At 44.6% G+C, this 15,000-nt stretch overlaps 1 protein-coding gene across 1 annotated transcript in view; it reads right to left on the minus strand.

Moving 5' to 3' along the window:
• LOC125299147 (receptor-type tyrosine-protein phosphatase mu-like) overlaps nucleotides 1-15,000 on the minus strand; it is a 171,775-nt gene that overhangs the window by 117,721 nt on the left and 39,054 nt on the right. Inside the window, 1 exon segment of the mRNA XM_048250301.1 lies at nucleotides 1,872-2,146. Coding sequence (XP_048106258.1) covers nucleotides 1,872-2,146 — 275 coding nt within the window.

Below are 15,000 nucleotides of genomic sequence, written 5' to 3' on the forward strand. Positions count from 1 at the left end.
ACTTACACCTGCTTGTCAATTTCGCTGAAGGGCTCATTTTATTTTATTGACTCTGACACTGAATGTTTGCAAAATCCCGATGTAAATGGAAAAGTGTTTTCCAAAATTCAAAAGTGCTTGTCTCAAGGAGAAGTATAACCTTTATTTTAACTATGTAGAAAACGTTATGAATTGCATCCACACAGCAGCCTTTTAACTGTGTTACAATTGCAAGGGTTCCCTCACGAACATGACAGGCACTCAATTAGACCTATACACTACCAAGATCTTAATTTTGGACATAAGACCTTATTTCCAAGTAAGCAAGTGTGATATTTATCAGTGGAGACCGTTTTCAGCACGTTTCATCCAGTCCTTCTAATTGCAGAGTTCGCAGGTGCTAGGCTAAGCGCCAAGTCAACGGGATGTGCTAGCCTGCCACTAAAGACAGTCTTACCCACTCCAAAGTACACCCGAGGCAAATAAATTATAACGCCAGACTATCGATGTAAATGTCTGTATTGACAGTGTTATTTCTAACGTTATTCTATCCTTGCATTTCAACGATCACATTACATTTTGAGGGACTAGTTTCTTAGCAGCGGCTGAATTAGTAACTTGCTCCGGTTAGTAGTATTGCGCCGAAAAGTAAACAGTAAAGCGCACTCCAATGGGGATACCTAGTAGTAGCCTTGGTAATATCAGTCCACAGCTGAGTTGCAAAATGACTACTAACAACTTTAGGGACCAAAGTATAACTATTACCTTGCGATGCAAGGGTAGTTGTATTTCTTACACTATTCTATCAACACAGACATTTACATCGATTGTCTGGAATTTGCCTCAGGTGTACTTTGGAGTGGGTAAGACTGTCTTTAGTGGCAGGCTAGCACATACCGTTGACTTGCGCTAGCCCTAGCACCCTCGCGAACTCTGCAATTAGAAGGACTGGATGAAACGTGCTAAAACGGTCTCCACTGATAAATATCACACTTGCTTACTTGGAAATAAGGTCTTATGTCCAAAATCCTGAACCACCCCTTTAACTCACCATAGCATGATTTGTTTATTAGTCTGGTTAGCGTTGACACTTTCTTTTACTGTCTATGCACTTAACACTGCCAGCTCCTCATGTGAGAAGCTACAAGTTACCCTAACATAAAGGTAATTACCTTGCGATTTACATAGCTTTCTGTCATTCTGAAATCATTTTTAAGCCATAGGTTTTTGGCCCTATTTGTATGTGTATCCAAAGGCTTGTGAAGCGCAGGGGAAGTTTTTTTCTCTCTCATTTCAGTGATTGGTAGCCTACATCATCTGGGTGATAGCGTCAAATATGTGTAGCATGTTCGATATATTTTCACTCACATAACGTTACCCAACAACTGCTGAACAACGCCAACACACAGTTTTGTCTTATCCACAACTCTTTAGCCTGTACTACTGCAACTGAAGTTCTCAAACTTGCGATCTTAATGAGACCAGCGGGTCCGAACTCTTGTGGGTCGCCACCACTTGCTTAGTGCTGCTATCTCTGACTGACTGACTTGACCGACGACCTGACAAAAAAATAACATAGGCGACAATCAGAGCTTCAGAGCTAAGGCGAGGCTACAGATTAGCGTTAGGTGTCGCTAAAGAACTCTCGTAACTCTCGTATTTAACAGTAATTCCGCATTAGGCCTACATTAATGAATCCGCACACGAGTTTTATGTATTTTTATACCGTGTATTCTCCATGTAAATTCATGCACCGAAATGTGACGCCCGTACCGTTTCGGTTCAATACGAATACATGAACCGTTCTATATATATATATATATATATGTATATGTATATGTATATGTGTGTGTGTGTGTGTGTGTGTGTGTGTATAATAATGTGTGTGTTACCTGGTAGAAGTTGGGCCAGTAGATGCTGATGGCCAGCTCCACCTGTGTCCAGCTGTGTGAGGGCGGTCCAGAGGTGTTCCACACAGGCATGCCCAGTGGGCTGCTGTTCTCCTTCACGTAGACGTTCAGGTGGCCGGGGCTGCTGCCCTCACGACCCGACACGTAGTACTGGAAGAGCACGCAGTGGGTGTCGTTCTCCTTCAGCTGCGGAGAGAGCAGCAAAGCCTTCTGGCCCCCAAAACGCCCCGATGTGTTCACCATCATGAAGGCAGAGTCTGCCGAGAGGAGGAGAGAAGAGAGACAGAGAGAGAGAGAAGGGGGAGAGAGAGAGAGAGAGAATAAAAAAGAGACAGCAGAAGAAGGAGAGAGACATGGAAACAGCGTTTCAAGTGATGGGTTTGGGGAGCCAGTTTGTTCACATCTGGGCTGGTCGATATGTCTGTTACAGACGGTGGTCTGGACTAGATTAATTCATCACCACAAGAGGAAGTGTTCACCATTCACACACGAGTTAGCAGGCTTGCTTCTTAGCTTACAGGGATTATAGTGACCATGCTCCCTTTCAGAGCAGCAGAGGGACAAACTTCACAACACAATCACAACACAAACATCACAACACAAACTTCACAACACAAACATCACAACACAAACTTCACATTTCAACTGAGTTGAGTTCAGACATGTCATCATCCCTGCTGCATTCCTGACTATAATGAAAGAGAGAGAAAAAGAGGATAAGAGAGAGAGAGAGACAGAGAGAGAGACAGAGAAAGAGAGAGAGAAAAAGGAGAGAAAGACAGAGAGAGAGCTTTGGGGAAACCTAACACACACACAAGTCATGTGATGTCATAAAGGTCAATCTGATTGCTATCAGATAGATAGATGGATAGATAGATAGATAGATAGATACTTTATTGATCCTCAGGGGGAAATTCAAGGGTCTCAGTAGCATACAGACATAACACACAACATGCACTTACAGCAGAAATGGTAAACATAAGTATAAGTATAAACATATAACTAAACTCCACTGTACAAGACAGATAAGAAAACTAACAAAACTAAATACACTATATAAGTTAAATTAAGAAAGTCCAATGTGCTTGAGGGTGATCAAGCATAAGACGCTTTGTAGTGACAGGGCCGGGACTGGTGAGGTGCTAAAGGGAGGAGTGTCATGGTGAAGGTGCAAACAGTAGTCCAACCATAGTCCTTAGTTATGTGTACCTGGCAAGGTGCTCAAGAGAGTGAGTGTCATGGTGAAGGTGCAAAAAGTCCAACAGTAGTCCAACAGTGCAAGAGTAAGGTCTAGAGACCAGCATAAATAATATAGACAAATAGGAGAGTAAAGTATAATGTAGACAAGGTAAAATAAAAAACTATTTCAGTGCAAGAACAGGTTGAGGTAATAGGGTTATAGCCATTCATTCATTCAGTATTGTATCAGAAGCCTGACCGCAGCCATTGATCATGTGTGCTAATATAGCATGAAAAACAGTGTAGCAGTAAAACAGTAGTGAACACATTAGGCTGTGTACAATAGTAAAACAGTAGTAAGCAGTAGTGGGCAGTCAGTACTCAAAAAACATGGACATGGAGAGGGTGGAGAGGCAGACAGACTAAGCAGAGAAGTCTATCTCTCCTCTTCCCTTTAGTGAGACATTGAACAGTTCAATGGCCCTAGGAACAAATGACTTCCTCAGCCTTTCAGTTGTGCATGGCAGTGAGCGAAGTCTCCAGCTGATCAAGCTCTTTTGGTTTTTGATAGTGCTGTAGAGCGGATGACATTCATTGTCCAAGATGTTTATCAGTTTGTTTAGGGTCCTTTTGTCAGATATTGAAGTGATGCACTCCAGTTCAGCTCCCACTACAGAGCCAGCCTTCCTTACCAGCCTGTCAAGTCGCCCAGCATCCTTCTTCTTTGTGCTTCCTCCCCAGCATACCACTGCATAGAAGAGGGCGCTGGCCACAACAGACTGATAGAACATCCTGAGGAGCTTGCTGCACACATTGAAGGACCGCAGCCTCCTCAGGAAGTACAGCCTGCTCTGTCCTTTCTTGTAGAGTGCATCAGTGTTGGCTGACCAGTACAGTTTATGTCCAGGTGGAGACCCAGATACTTGTAGGTGCTTACCACCTTGACATTGACCCCATCAATGTGGACTGGTAGCAGAGCCGGGCTTAGACTCCGGGAAATCCACCACCATCTCCTTGGTCTTTGAAGTGCTGAGTTGAAGGTGATTGAGTTTGCACCACTGCACAAAGTCCTCCACCAGGCTCCTGTACTCCCTCCTCTTGCTCGCCCTCCCTGATACACCCCACAATTGCAGCATCATCAGAAAACTTCTGCATGTGGCATGACTCAGTCTGACGAACTGTGGTCGCCTGCTGTCAGGTAATCTGTAATCCAGGTTACCAGGTGAGCATCTACACCCATCTGCAAGAGCTTGTCTCCCAGTCTGAGGGGTTGATGGGTGTTAAAAGCACTTGAGAAATCAAAGAACATGATTCTCACAGCACTTTTCCCCTTGTCTAGGTGAGAATGTGTCCTGTGTAGAAGATAAGTGATGGCATCGCCCACGCCCACTTTCTCCTGGTATGCAAACTGTAGCGGTCTAGTGCATGGCGCACCTGGGGTCTGAGCATACCCAAGACCAGCCCCCATTGTTTTCATCACATGTAATGTTAGAGCGACAGGCCTGAAGTCATTAAGCTCGCTGGGGTGTGGTTTCTTGGGAACGGGGGTGAGACATGATGTCTTCCACAGTGTTGGAACTTGTCCCAGAGGCGTAGACTCCAGTTGAAGATGTGCTTCAGTGGCTCCCCCAGTTCAGCAGCACAGGCCTTGAGTAGCCTTGGCATCTGGGGTCTGTGTGTCTGATGGCTGTTGACTGAGGTCGTTGTCACCTCGTTGTTCGTGGTCGCCATGTGGGGGAGGGGTGCACTATCCAGTGATGGTCGGGGTGAGTGTTGCACTGGTAATGAGGTGGGGTGGGGGATGGGCAATCGAACCTGTTGTAAAAGTGGTTCAGCTGGTTCGCCCTGTCCAGGTCTCCCTCCACAGAGCTGCTGCTCTTCTTAAGGCCAGTGATAGATTTCATACAGTCCCACACCTCCTTCATGTTGTTATCTGGCAGCTTCTGTTCCATCTTCCTTCTGTAGTCTTCCTTAGCCTCTTTCAGCTTAATCTTGAGTTTCCCCTGTACTCGCCTCAGCTCTGCCATGTCCCCCTCCTTAAACGCCATCTTTTTCCTTAAACGCCATCTTTTTCCAGCTAATAAGAATGGCAGCATCTGGAGCGACACTGCAAATACCCCAGAGGAATGGGTACAGCTGGCGTAATCAACCATGTGCCGTACATTCTATTTGCTGTTGTGTGTCAGGTGTTTGGTGTGTGTGTGGAGGCAGGCAGGAGTCGCAGGCTTGTTGATAAGCAGCAAATCGCCTCTCTGACTTCAAAGCCCAGCAGCACTAATCTGTGTCCCTCTGACAGAGCAGAACAGGGGGAGCAGGATGACATTAGTCTTTACACACTCCGCTGGATACACACATCTCTGGGGTGTCTGACTACACACACACTCACACACACATATCTGGGGTGACTCTCTCTCTATCAATTTTCAATTCAATTCAATTGAACTTTATTTGCATGACAAAAAAATACAATTTGTATTGCCAAAGCATACATGTATGTAGTAGTGTGTAAAGAAAGATAACAAAACATCATTCTCTCATAAAATGATAAATAAAAAATTCTCTCCCTCTCTGTCTTAATCTCTCTCTCTATCTCTCTCTCCCTTGACAAAGTACAGCTTGTGTTAGCTGCCATCCCAACAGGGTTATTATTAGTCCAATCTGGGCCACCTTCACCTCCACTTACAGACATGAGTGAGCAGCATGCCAGCCAGACTGCTGAATTTATTATAACTAATGAATTAACAATAATAACACAAGTGCTGCCCACAGCTGATTGGACAAGACATGACGTCTCCCAGGAAACACAAAGAGGTGATGCAGTTATGAAGGAGATGACAGAGTACAGAATCTGTGTGTGTGTGTGTGTGTGTGTGTATAGGTGCCTTATAAAGGAGATGACAGAGTACAGAATCTGTGAGTGTGTGTGTGTTATAGGTGCCTTGTGAAGGAGATGACAGAGTACAGAATCTGTGTGTGTGTGTGTGTTATAGGTGCCTTGTGAAGGAGATGACAGAGTACAGAATCTGTGAGTGTGTGTGTGTTATAGGTGCCTTATGAAGGAGATGACAGAGTACAGAATCTGTGAGTGTGTGTGTGTTATAGGTGCCTTATGAAGGAGATGACAGAGTACAGAATCTGTGAGTGTGTGTGTGTGTGTTATAGGTGCCTTATGAAGGAGATGACAGAGTACAGAATCTGTGAGTGTGTGTGTGTTATAGGTGCCTTTATGAAGGAGATGACAGAGTACAGAATCTGTGGGTGTGTGTGTGTGTGTGTTATAGGTGCCTTATGAAGGAGATGACAGAGTACAGAATCTGTGAGTGTGTGTGTGTTATAGGTGCCTTATGAAGGAGATGACAGAGTACAGAATCTGTGAGTGTGTGTGTGTTATAGGTGCCTTATGAAGGAGATGACAGAGTACAGAATCTGTGTGTGTGTGTGTTATAGGTGCCTTATGAAGGAGATGACAGAGTACAGAATCTGTGAGTGTGTGTGTGTTATAGGTGCCTTATGAAGGAGATGACAGAGTACAGAATCTGTGTGTGTGTGTGTGTGTTATAGGAGCCTTACAACCAAAAGGCCAAGGTGAGAAAAAGCAGTCGTTGGAATCTGTGCATTAGAGTGTGTCTGTGTGTGTGTGTGTGTGTGTGTGTGTGTGTGTGTGTGTGTGTGTGTGCGTGTGTATGTGTGTGTGTGTGTGTGTGTGCATGTGTGTGTGTGTGTGTGTGTGTGTGTGTGTGTGTGTGTGTGTGTGTGTGTGTGTGTGGCGAAGGAGGGAAAGAGTGCAGCTGTGATTGTGGGCATGACGGTAAATGGTTGGGGAGGTGCGTGCATGTGGGCATGACTGATGGAGAGGAAATGGGAGTGTGTGTGTGTGTGTGCATTATTAAAAGCCCTCTACACTCTTCATCGTTCAGGAATAATAACCAGACTAAACGGCTAGGACAACCCTTAACCCAACACATTCATGTCAAACACAAGCTCTTCAGGTTAAGGAAGCTTCACATTCACATACCAAACCTCACTTACAGACTAGGAGGCAGGAAGAGACAGGAAGAGACTAGGAGACACTTTAATGGTGAAGAGAAGAAGACATTGAAGAGCACTAGGGAGACAGCTTTCAGTAGGTGAACTCTACTAGTGTTAGCTCTCAGTAGCACTGCAGTAGCGCTGTTAGCTCTCAGTAGCGCTGCAACTCTACTAGCGTTAGCTGTTCAGTAGCGCTGCAGTAGCGCCGTTAGCTCTCAGTAGAGTCATGTCATTGGCATGTTCAGATGCAGGGGGTGAAACACCAGCAGCTAAATGGCTCAGATGAAAACTAATGGAGGCTCTGGGCAGCCAAGCAGCAGAGAGAGAAGAGATGGGCACCACATGTGTCTGGATAATCAGCCCACAGTACAGACATACACACACACACACACACACACACAGACACACACACACACACACACACACACACACACACACCCTGTGTCTGGATAATCAGCCCACAGTACACACACACACACACACACACACACACACACACACACACACACACACACACACACCTGTGTCTGGATAATCAGCCCACAGTACACACACACACACACACACACACACACACACACACACACACACACACACACCTGTGTCTGGATAATCAGCCCACAGTACACTCACACACACACAGACACACACACACACACACACATACACACACCTGTGTCTGGATAATCACCAGACTCCAGTGAGGATGATGACCGCTCGGCTGACGTGGGCAGAGCTGTAGTGGAGGCTAAACATAAATGTCGTTTACGCACCTCCTGTCCTGTCATCAAGAAACACTGATATTGTGCTGAATATCTAGCCTGGTGGGCCATCCTATATCATTGAAATGTATAGTCTGGAATCGAACCATTCACCTCGCTTAATCCAAGGGGCAGGCAGAGAATTGTCTTTCAAACTGCCTAGGCATGCAGTTGACGCCAACACATCCTCTTCGATTCAAACAAAGAAAAGCACAAGTCCAACCTCCAAAGTTAACGCCAACACCGATTCAAACAACCGCTTAGCCACCTTTCCTTGTTGTTCACCGTCGCAGGACTGTTAAGCCCGCCTTTAAGACTCTAACAAAATAGAGCGCCAGTGATTGGATGACGCCCACGGGCGTCAGCCAATAGAAATCCCTATGGTTTGATACTAGACGTACAGGCTGAGCAAATTAATTTGCCGCCGCTAGGGTGCGTCTAGATTTCTAGGCTACTGAATAGCAGCATTTCAAAAGTAATGCCAATAGAGTGTCCCAGTGACTTCCATTTTACTTCCGCTACAAGGGACCTATATTTCAAAAAATTATGAACGGGAGTTAATGGAGAGATAACAATTATTGGTCCAGTTTGAATTGGGCCACGAATTTCACATATGATGTGTGTGAATATAGATAATTTTTCACGTCAAGAAAGTACTGTTGTTCGATAGACTTCAAAAGTTATGTTGGTTTTGTGCGAATCAACTCAGTGGACTACATCTTGTCTCGAACGATGTACGTCACCAACGTAATTCAACGATAAGATTAGCTGTTATGCTAGTTAACGGTTGCATCTTGCTGCCTGCTATGTCACTTAACAGTATCTAATGTACAGTCTATGGACGAATACAACTTACCTGATGTGTTTAATCCTCTGAGTCGTGGTATTTTCATAGGCAAGGAAAGCCCAATTAAGACCTGTTGCTGGTATGCTTGTATAATCTAGTGGCTGTGAATGAGCTAACATCACTAGCACGACTGATGGGTTTGTAGTCGTTGGAATTACGATCTTTCACAATGTTGTGATTCAATAGTTACGAAACAAACTGCAAATGTCTTTACAAGAGAAATTGTCTTTAAAATTGACAAACATCATATGGGTAATTCAAAGCACAAGTCAACCGGGACCAGAAAATAATTTCTTTTTCGCCATAGACTGGCGTTCAAATTTTTTGAAAGATAGGTCCCATGGAAGCAAATGGAAGTGGCGTCACTGGGACACTCAATGAGAGCACCCGCATGGGTCATGATATAAGGAACATATATATAATACAGTAGCTGCATTTATATACAGATTTAATGAGAGGGAGTTTACATGCTTAAGACGGCATAGTCCACATACACACACACACACACACACACACACACACATACACACACACACACACACACACGCACAGTCGCACACACACACACACACACACACACACACACACACACACACACACACAGACACACATTTTCGGCAGTTCAGAGAGGAGCGCACCTCTACCACCCATTGCAGTCAGAGAGGTGGCTGCCACTCACACTCAAAAAGGTCGGGGCCAGGCACACTTGTGTGTGTGTGTGTGTGTGTGTGTGTGTGTGTGTGTGTGTGTGTGTGTGTGTGTATGTGTGTGTGTGTCTGGGGTGGGTTGGGGGTGGCAATTTGAGGCGGAGAGGATAATTTGCAGTAATGACGGCTCCTCGTTATGTCTCTCTCATTCAGGGGTCCTGAACCTGCTGGAAAATCATTATGTGACAGAAATGTGAATGGAGACCAGAGAGGAAACGCTCCTCACATACACACACACACACACACACACTCACAGCCAGACACACACACACACTCACACACACACACTCACAGCCAGACACACACACACACTCACAGCCAGACACAAACTCACACACACACACTCACAGCCAGACACACACACACACACACACACACACACACACACACCACTCTCCTCGAGCCCCTGGCACTCTCTTGCTAATAAAAGCCTTAGAGGGCAGGGTCAGGGATGGGGAACCGCCAAATGCAGCGATGACAAGACATCAGAGAGACAGAGAAATGGAGAGAACGACAGAAAGAAAGAAAGAAAGACAAAGAAAGAAAGAAAGAAAAAAGAGAGAGAGAGACAAAAGACAGTAATAAAGAGGAAACATAGCTCTTTCTTAAAAAACGCTGTGCTTCAGAAAGTGTGCCCAAATCCATCTAACACAAGTAGTACGAGAACAAAGGAGACGAGACAATGAAGAAAGAGAAGAAGACAGGATGATGGAGAAGAAATAGAAGAAGACAGAATAATACAGAAGAAAGAGAAGAAGACAGGATGATGGAGAAGAAAGAGAAAGGAGGAAGACAGGATGATGGCGAAAGAGAAGGAGGCTTATGATGCAAAACAGGAGCCGAGAGAAAGGGGTGGAAAATACGAGGGTGGGAAATACGAGGGTCTTTCTCGGCTTGAATTTCTGAGCAGCCGAGATGATGAAAAGATACAAGAGAATAGCCTTGAGCCGTGCTCTGCTATGGAATTAACAGCCCTGACTTGTCAAATGCAAAGTAACACACTTAACCACAAATCCTGGATGAAGATGAAACCAAAAGGAGAGATACAGAAGGGTGCGGGGTGTTGTTGATGTGTGTGTGTGTGTGTGTGTGTGTGTGTGTGTGTGTGTGTGTGCATGTGTGGTGCTGGAGGGGACTTGGCCAGAGAACAGCACAAGTTGAACATTTCATGATATCATTAGTGTGACTGCTCCCCTGCTCCCACTCTTAGGCCTAATCTGTGTGAGGGTGAAATTGCTTTACTGGCGGCACGCATTAGTAAATGAAGCCCAGAGCGCCTCCTCAACATAAGCCTGTTTATTTGGGAATGCCACAGGAACAGCACAACACAACGCAGGAGAATCACACCACACACACACACACACACACACACACACACACACACACACACACACATACCGTACAGATCTATTCTGAGGAAATATGTAATCTTGCATGTGTCCTTACCCACAAGGTTTTTACTATGTCATAGGCACAACACATGCAACCTTGCCAACGCCCCGAGCCCAATTAACCAATTTTAATGTAGGCGCAGACACACACACATTCACACCTGCAGGATGTCTCGTCTTGCATGATGCAATTTAAATTTTGATTTGATTGCTGGTGTCCTTCAGCCGGACCCTTCTTGCGTAAATAAGGTGCTTGTGTCTGTGTGTCCTTGCCACCACTAAACCTCCTCCCAGCAGCAGAGGCTACGGGCACTATGCAGAGAGCACACAGCAAATGTCGACTAAAGGACCAGATAACTCTTAGAACACAGCAAATGTCGACTAAAGGACCAGATAACTCTTAGAACACAGCAAATGTCGACTAAAGGACCAGATAACTCTTAGAACACAGCAAATGTCGATTAAAGGACCAGATAACTCTTAGAATACAATGCTTAATACATGAATGCAGGATTCTGTATAAATTACGTTATACAATTAACTTGCAAGTTGCTCTTTAAGAGACACACAAGGCACACAGAAACACCAAATAAGAATGAATACTTCGAACATAATAAAAACACCACAAAGATATGCCCTCTGAGTTCTCCTCCACTCAAGCTGATCACTCCAATAATAATAATAATTGAACATGGGCAGTGAGATTATGTTAGATGATGTCCACTCTGCTCACACAACGGACCGGTACGACAGAGCCGCCACTCTCTGCGGGACACGGGGGCTAGACGGTCTTCAGGCTACGACCGCTGTAACCAAATATGAATCAAAACACAGGATGTACTAATACATTTAAAAGATAAACAAACAAATGAATAACTAACATGGTGACAGTATCTCGATGGCAAGAGCTGATGGGGAAGTAAATTACTACAGATGGAAGCTTAAAGATATTCTTTGGGGTATTTTAAAGACCCCTTTTTAAAGAAAGTGTGTGTGTGTGTGTGTGTGTGTGTGCGATAGCATTCTTTGGGGGCTTTTAAAGATCCACCTCTTGAGAACATTTCAGCATTTTCAGCATGAGGACAAAATGTTTGTGTTCAGGACCCAAAGTAGGCCTCTCTATAAAAATAAGCTGAGCATGGCGGCACCCTCGCAGCATGCTAACAGTTTACTAAAAGAGCTATTTCAGTCTGTCCCTGCACCAAGCCCACATAACAAGACGTGAATTCAGTTTGAAATAAACCACCACACATGGGCTCAAAGGGCTCCTACTTTTTATATACGTGTATGTGTTTGTTCATAACTACCATACATCACATAACTAAACAGCATCCACACCCACACCCACCCACACCCACACACACACACACACCCACACCCACGCACACGCACACACACACAGAAATAAACCACCACACATGGGATTTTTTATACATCACATAACTAAACAGCCTACACACCCAGAGCAGCAGCTGTTATCGGATACATCTCAGGGCTACAGCAGCTGAGTCTGATATGACTGACACCCAAACTCCCTGCACAGACATCCTGCTGTAAGGGCCATTGTGTGTGTGTGTGTGTGTGTGTGTGTGTGTGTGTGCGTGCGTGTGTGCAATATCATTTGTGTTCTAACACAAGGCATTAAACCTTCCCCACTCTCTTGTACCGTAGAGTGCTAAATGTAGAGTGCTGGTTAAACAGAGCCTGTTGATAGTGTTCTAAGCCCATGCGTGTGTGTGGATGTTGACAGTGTTCTAAGCCCATGCTTGTGTGTGTGGATGAGACAGTGTAGCCCATGCTTGTGTGTGTGCATGAGACAATGTTCTAAGCCCATGCGTGTGTGTGTGGAGACAGTGTTCTAAGCCCATGCGTGTGTGTGTGGATGAGACAGTGTAGCCCATTCTTGTGTGTGTGCATGAGACAGTGTTCTAAGCCCATGCGTGTGTGTGTGGATGACGTGCCTTTGTGCTTGTTTATGAGCTGCAGATGAGGCTGGGTGCTTGTCATGGCTCAGCGGAAGGTATATTCTCAGCGGAAGGTATATTCTCAGCGGAAGGTATATTCTCAGCGGAAGGTATATTCTCTGTGTTCTTGTCATGGCTCAGCGGAAGATATATTCTCTGGGTGCTTGTCATGGCTCAGCGAAGGGTATATTCTCTGTGTGCTTGCTGCTCTAGTCAGTGTATGAGCACAGCTCAAGAGGAGGCAAAAGCTCAACAGAGAGCCTCTTTAAGCCCAGATAACTTCCACCTCACAAATTGATTTAGCTCCACTCTGCAGGAGAATCAGAGGCTGAAACGTGCCTCGACTCTCAGCAGCCATCTCTGGAGCAGACCTTCGCCTCTTTAACGCACACACTCCGCCTCTTTAACGCGCGCACACATATCCCCTCTTGGCGGTCACCAGCAGGAGAGTCAGGATGGTGATTGTAAATAGCTGAATGTAAACCCCTGAAGACAAGGTTGTTGGTCGAAACAAGTTGGCTTTTTAATTAATGTAGCCATTATAATAAAGGCTTTCTAATCAATGTAGCCATTATAATAAAGGCTTTCTAATCTACTCTTTCCTCTTCCTCCTTGGACTGCCTGGATTGCTCCTTTTCCGATCAGGGTGACTAAGTGTTGAACGAGTGCGTCAGCGGAGAGGGTTCTGCTGTAGAGCCTGACCAGAAGAGCCGGTCCCATCTCCACGGTAACTGCTCCCAGTGATGAGCTGCAGGCCTGGTCAGCTATGACTCAAAGGGAGCTCTGAGTCGCATGGCAGTTCTGATGGAAAGGGCCTGTGATAGAGTCTTACACAGAAGCAGTCTATTGCATTTACAGCCTAACGCAGTTACTGTGTAATACATCTGATGATGAGATTTGAGAATCCAATGATACATTTTGTTTTACTGACTGGAATACCTGACAGTTTTTCCTTACATTTAAGTGTAAAAACTGGAAGTAAAGCCTTTGTAGTTAACGTCTGGTTTTCAACTAAACAACCTGAAGTTGTGTAACTTGTGTTAAATGCATGTAAACATGTTGTAATGGGTCTGGGGTTGTGTGGTAAGACTGATTTGTGAGGGGTGTTGTGTTATGGTCTGTGTATGGCAGTTCACTGTTGCTGTGTGTATTTTGAGTGTGTGTGCTTGTGCAACTCCTGGGGCCTGTACTACGAAGGGAGCTTAACCTACACAGATATAACCCAGGGTTACTTTGTTAAACCGGGGTTGACAAAACCTGGTTATCATAAGTGGTGTTAATCGGTACTACGACGCTGATTAAGAAGTTGATTTGTTGAACCGGGGTTAACCTAATTGGAGTTTGTGCGCGTTCACATAAAAGGGGCAGGTTGCAGCACAAGTCACCACTTTCAATGATGACGCGATCACCTTATTTTACGGACGAGGAATGCACAATTATTGTGACAAGTTACGAGGAATTAAAACTCACTCTACGACAAAAATCAAATATACATCGGCAGCAAACAAAGCAAGACAAGGCTGTTGGCAACGTATTGCAGATCGGGTAGCCTAAATGCCTAAAAGTAAAGTTTTATTTCCACATGTTCTTCAAATGTGTTACGGAGGATTAATAGCTTGCGGAATGTCTGAAATGAGTTGAAATAATTAAATTGCCTATTTTGAGTTCAAAGAAAGGCTTACAGATGCAACATAATTCAGAAGTGGGCATATATATTACAGTAATAAGGATAATTGAATGTTTAAGTAGCCCCCATTGACTGATTTAGTGTATGCCTAATCATGTGAACATTTCAGATGCAACACCATTGCCAAACGCACATGGCAGCAGGTGAAAATGAAACACAAAAACATTATTCAGAATAGTAGGTTTATATAGTTATAGCTTGCATTAATATTTCTTAATTATGAAAACATGTAGGACTAGTATGCTTATAGCCTTTACTTGGCCTCTGTTTTACAGCGAACAAGAAAAAGGTGTCTTTGAACACTACTGTAGGAGGAAAGGCACCAGAGTGTTTTACAGTAGCAGAGGAGTTGGCCATCGCAAATAATAGTGGAAGGCCATTTATGGAGGGGGTTGAGGAAGGCATTCGGTCGGATTCTGGTGCTGTGGAAATGTGTAGCCTTTATGTGCAAGGTACAGTAATATGACATTCAATTCAACAAGTTTGTTAAAATGGTGATTTTAATTTATTAGGCCTAGGCTATGTCCGATTTATTTTAGGCTATTC

Source organism: Alosa alosa, chromosome 1 (genome assembly GCF_017589495.1).
Source record: "Alosa alosa isolate M-15738 ecotype Scorff River chromosome 1, AALO_Geno_1.1, whole genome shotgun sequence".
NCBI lineage: Eukaryota > Metazoa > Chordata > Actinopteri > Clupeiformes > Clupeidae > Alosa > Alosa alosa.